This window comes from Cyprinodon variegatus, unplaced genomic scaffold (assembly GCF_000732505.1).
Source record: "Cyprinodon variegatus isolate N-32 unplaced genomic scaffold, C_variegatus-1.0 Scaffold672, whole genome shotgun sequence".
Taxonomy (NCBI): domain Eukaryota; kingdom Metazoa; phylum Chordata; class Actinopteri; order Cyprinodontiformes; family Cyprinodontidae; genus Cyprinodon; species Cyprinodon variegatus.
The window spans coordinates 14,061-19,315 of NW_015151125.1; the positions used below are offsets into that span (position 1 = coordinate 14,061).

The following is a 5,255-nucleotide window of genomic DNA, read 5'->3' on the forward strand; positions in this document are numbered from 1 at the left end:
AGGGGATGAACAGATGGGTGAATGAGGGGATGAACAGATGGGTGAATGAGGGGAGGAAGAGATGGGTAAATGAGTGAATGAATGGATGGATGAATGGGGGATGAAAGGATGGGTGAATGGGGGATGAACAGATGGGTGAATGAGGGGATGAATGGATGGATGAATGAGGGGATGAAGAGATGGGTAAATGAGTGAATGAATGGATGGATGAATGGGGGATGAACAGATGGGTGAATGAGGGGATGAATGGATGGGTGAATGAGTGAATGAATGGATGGGTGGATGAGTGAATGGCTGGATGGGTGAATGAGGGGATGAATGGATGGGTGAATGAGTGAATGAATGGATGGGTGGATGAGTGAATGACTGGATGGGTGAATGAGGGGATGAATGGATGGGTGAATGAGTGAATGACTGGATGGGTAAATGAGGGGATGAAGAGATGGCTGAATGAGTGGATGAACAGGATGTTGAATGAATGAATGGATGGATAGGAAAATGAAAGGAAGGGTGGATGGATGATTGAGTTGGTGAAAAAACGAATGATGGATGGGTGAATGTGTGAATTAATGGATTATGAATGACTGAATTGACAGATATGTGAATGTATGAATGGATGGATGGGTGAATGAATGGATGCATGAATAAGTGGATAACCAGATGTGTGAAGGAGTGACTGATTGGATGGCTGAATGAATAGATAGGTGAATGTAGGGATGGGTGGTTGAATGATTGAGTGGATGAACAGATGGATGATTGATGATAGATATGTGAATGAGTGAATTAATGGATTGGTGAAAGAAAAAAAAATGTATATATGAATGACTGAAATTATGGATAGGTGAATGAAACAATGAAAGATTGAAGATTGAATGAATAGTTAGGTGAATGAGTGATGATAGATTGGCCAGTGAATGATTATGAACCTTTATATGAATGAGTGAATGAATGAATTCGTGAATGAAAGAGGGAATGAACAGATGGGTGAATGAGTGAATGGATAGGTGAAAGACTGAATGAAGGTTAACTAACGGATATGTGAATGAGTGAATGAAAAAAATGAATGAACAGGTGAATCAATGACTGGACAAAGAAATGGGTAGATGAATGTTTGGATAGGTGAATGAGTGGGGGATTAATGAGTTAATGAATGAATTGATGGATAATAAGTGAACTAATGGCTGAATTAATAGGGGGTTTAATGAGTGAATGAACAGATGAATATGTTAATGAATGGATGGATTAATGACTAAATAAATTGATTGGTGAATGAGTGAACGATTGTGTGGACAGATTAATGAAAGGACAGATGAAATAATGGATGAGTGAATGAGTGAATGAATGAGTGAAAGGGGGAATAAATGAGCAGATGAATGAGTGATGGATAGATGAGTTAATGAGCTAAGGAACCAATGGGTGAATGGATAGATGAATCAGTGATTGAATTCATGGATGGGTGAATAAATAGATGGATGACTGAGAGAATGAATGAATGGTCAGCTTCAGGAAGCTCCTCATTGGAAGAATCACCATGAAGCCGGGGGGACACTGGCATCGTCCCGTGGCGCCGTCACACATGCCCCCGTTCACACAGAGACATGGCTCCACGCAGCCGGGACCGTAGAACCCACGAGGACACGTCTCGTTACAGAACAGCCCCGCCCAGCCCGGCTGGCATGTGCACTCTCCTTTCATGGGGTGGCAGCTGCAAAGAGGCAATAGACGGGTCAGTTGACTGAACCACCCAAAAGGTTCTGGATGGGTTCTGTCCTTTAGGGCACATGTCCTATAACCAGGAGAAACTGATATTAGATGCTAATTGAATGAGAAGCTTGATCTACATTCTTAAGTGTATTAAAATCAGGATAACTAGAGGCTGGTCCGGCATTATTGAAAATCTCAATTATTTCAGTGATCCTGAAGGAAAAGTCAGTAAATGCTCAAAGGAATGAGAACCTCTTATCTGCATTTTCAGAATCCCAATAGAACCTGCTGCTTTACTTTAGCATTTAATATCTCAGCATCATAAAAACTCATCTATGCTTTCTCCAAAAACCCCAAACTGTACTTGGTGTCATGGTTTAGACAGAAAAGTGTCTCAGAAATGCTCAGAGCCTCACCTCAGAGTGTGCTTCTCCTCACAGAGACACTTCTGCTCACAGTGAACCCCATAGTTCCCCGGCGGACACATCGGGTTCCTGCACTGAGGCCCCCTGAACCCCGGCTCACACAGGCAGCTGCCGTCGATGTTGAAGCACCGTGCACCGTTGGCACAGTCACACACACCTTTGCAGTCCTGGCCATAGGTTCCTGCAGCGCACTCCTCCTGACACCTGAAAGATCAGCAGGCAGGTTGAGCAGCAGAAGGCAAGGAGTCTCTGATGTGTGAAGAAGAGGAAACTTTGACATGGCTGCTGTAGCAGATCAGGTCAGAGAACGGGACAGAGCTGAAGGAGAATGTATCAAAAAGTCCTGTTTGTTCAGGAGGTCTTGAGTCACATTTCTCCAGGTTTTTAAAGTCATTTTCCAAACCTTGCAGGCACTGCTTTGAAATTGTTGGTGTGAAACATTACTACCGTAAATCCTCTAATATAGGATGGGGCCTATATTTCACTCAGGTACATCTTGGTCCAGGCCATTATTGGAAGGAGGCCAGAATTAGAGGCAGGCCTCTATTTCTATTTGATTAAAACAGACGACCAGTGGAATGAATAAAAACCAGATTGTGTCTCTTTGAATCTATAAAATATTAGGTTGATTTATTGAGAAACTACAGTTACCATATCGATGTACAGAACATTATTCAGACATCTTCCAGCAGCTGCTATTTTTCTGTATGGCAATATGAAAAAAAAAAGACAGAATGGAATCTTGGCCAAACTAACTTGCGAAACAAAGTTTAAAAAAAATTAATGGAAACTGTTCTGCCATCACAGCGAAATTTTATTTGAGGCAGGCTAAGTGGAAGTAGGCTACCAGTATCACATATTTAAAGGGAAATTAAGAACAACGAAGGCCAACGACATTCTGTCATTTTAACGCTGCCTGGTTACCAGACCTACCGGTGATCACATGTGGCTTTCAGATCAGAACGATCGTGTAAGGCCACTACGATCTCTGTGTAAGGATGGCACTTCCCATGCTAATGGCTTATATTCGTTAGCAAACACTGCCCCCCTGTGGTACTCGTGTGTTACTATCAGAAGTTGTTGAGGACTGTCCAGGAACATCGTTGGTTCTAATTATAGCCCCGGCCTATATACGAGTCCAGCCATTATTTACCTCCGCCCACAGTGAGACCGGCCTTTGTTAAAGTCCCGGCCGCTAATGGAATACAGGCCAATATTAGAGGATTTACGGTATTAGTTCAACACAAAACAAACAATATGAATTTGACACCAAAGTGCTAAATGACATATTTAATAGAGCAAATATATAACTTGTGATGAACGTCTCGGCTTCGACCCATTTTAACCTGGAAACCATGGAATAATTATTATGAACTCTAAATAAATTATTTATCTGACGAATTAAAGAAAAATAAATAAAACATTGGAGTTTTAACATCCAACATGGCTGCGCATGTAGGCAGCAGCATGAAACACTTCTCAACAGCTCCACAAAATACGGCACTTAGAACTCTACAAATTAGGCATTGTCCTGCATCTACGACCACCAGCACCTGCTGGGGCTTCAGTCATAAAATGTTGTTTCTGGACTCTCTGGACTATTTGAAAAGCTGCGGGGGTGCTTCGAACAGATGAGAACAATGCAGCGGGCCCAGGGAGCAGGCCACGACAGGGTGAGGAATGAAGAAAGCGGAGTGCAAGATGACGACAGAGGGGCTGCAGAGGCGGGCTATTGGCGAAACTAAGGAGGAATCACCACAAACCACTGATCCTATCAATCCTGCTCTCCAATGTCCGCTCTGACTGGAACTGCAGTAACCTATGACAACCAGATAAATATGGATGAGTATGACTGTGTCAGCCTACAGTAGCAACCAATGAAAAAAACCCCCCCCCAATCAAACTCCAGCCGAATGGCAGCTTACTTCCCTGCAACTCCCAGCAAAAGTCTCTACAACTTCCAAACACTGGAATGACCCCCTCCTTCTCCCGGGGGTGCATATGTTTTTGCTCTGACTCCAACCTTTCACTGAATTGCAGGGTCTGACCAGGAGATGGCACTTCTCTTTAGATCTTGATGTCGACAAATCATGACAGAAAGACCAGCCATGAACCTGCCAAGGACCAGCCGAGGGCCAACAAAAGACCAGCTGAGGACCCTCCATGGACCAGCCAAGGAGCAGCCAAGGACTCGCCAAGGACCCGCAAAGGATCCGCCATGGACCCACAAAGGACCAGCCAAGGACTCGCCAAGGACAAGCCAAGGGCCAGCGAAGGACCAGCCAAGGACCAGCAAAGGATCCGCCATGGTCCCACAAAGGACCAGCCAAGGACCAGTTAAGGACCCCCCAAGGACAAGCCAAGGGCCAGCCAGGGCACAGCCAAGGAACTTCCAAGGACCAGCCAAGGACCAGCCATGGACCAGCCAAGGACCTGCCAAGGATCGACCAAGGACAAGCAAAGGACCCAACAAGGACCTACAAAGGACCAGCCATGGACCAGCCAAGGACCATCCAAGGACCCACCAAGGACCAGCCAAGGGCTGCCAAGGACCAGCCAAGGCCTAGCCAAGGCCCAGCCAAGGACCCGCCAAGGACCAGCCAAGGGCCAGCCAGGGCACAGCCAAGGAACTTCCAAGGACCAGCCAAAGACCAGACGTGGACTAGCCAAGGACCAGCCAAGGCCTAGCCAAGGCCCAGCCAAGAACCAGCCAAGGGCCAGCCAGGGCACAGCCAAGGAACTTCCAAGGACCAGCCAAGGACCAGACGTGGACTAGCCAAGGACCAGCCAACTATAGAGATAGCTCAGCATTGAAGCAGGAACGAGATGGGTTGGTGTGTAGGTGTCACCACTCCCCTCCCCCCATCCGGATTTTAGGTTCACTTATTGAGTCATCCGATAATCCTGGGACTGACCACCGGTGCCGCCGGGTCTTTGGTCCTGGGATTATTGGATGGATGTGAGTGTGAGTATGTGTGAATGTGTGTCCGCCTTTTTTTTTTTTGTTTTTTCTGTGTGGTTATAGTGGGGGCACTAGGGTGGGAAGGTGTGATTGAGACAGTCAGTTTTTTTTTCTTTTCTCTCTCCCAGGTTGGGGTCTGAACTGCTCCCTCTCCCTAGCACATC

The 5,255-nt window shown here is 45.9% G+C and overlaps 1 protein-coding gene across 1 annotated transcript in view; it reads right to left on the reverse strand.

Annotated features, from left to right (window-relative positions):
• The window catches only part of LOC107097101 (multiple epidermal growth factor-like domains protein 10), a 50,230-nt gene that overhangs the window by 13,528 nt on the left and 31,447 nt on the right, over positions 1-5,255 (reverse strand). Inside the window, exons 10-11 of the mRNA XM_015394103.1 lie at positions 2,121-2,333; positions 1,531-1,705 (exon numbers count right to left, since the gene is read on the reverse strand). Coding sequence (XP_015249589.1) covers positions 1,531-1,705; positions 2,121-2,333 — 388 coding nt within the window. The remainder of the gene's footprint in view (positions 1-1,530; positions 1,706-2,120; positions 2,334-5,255) is intronic.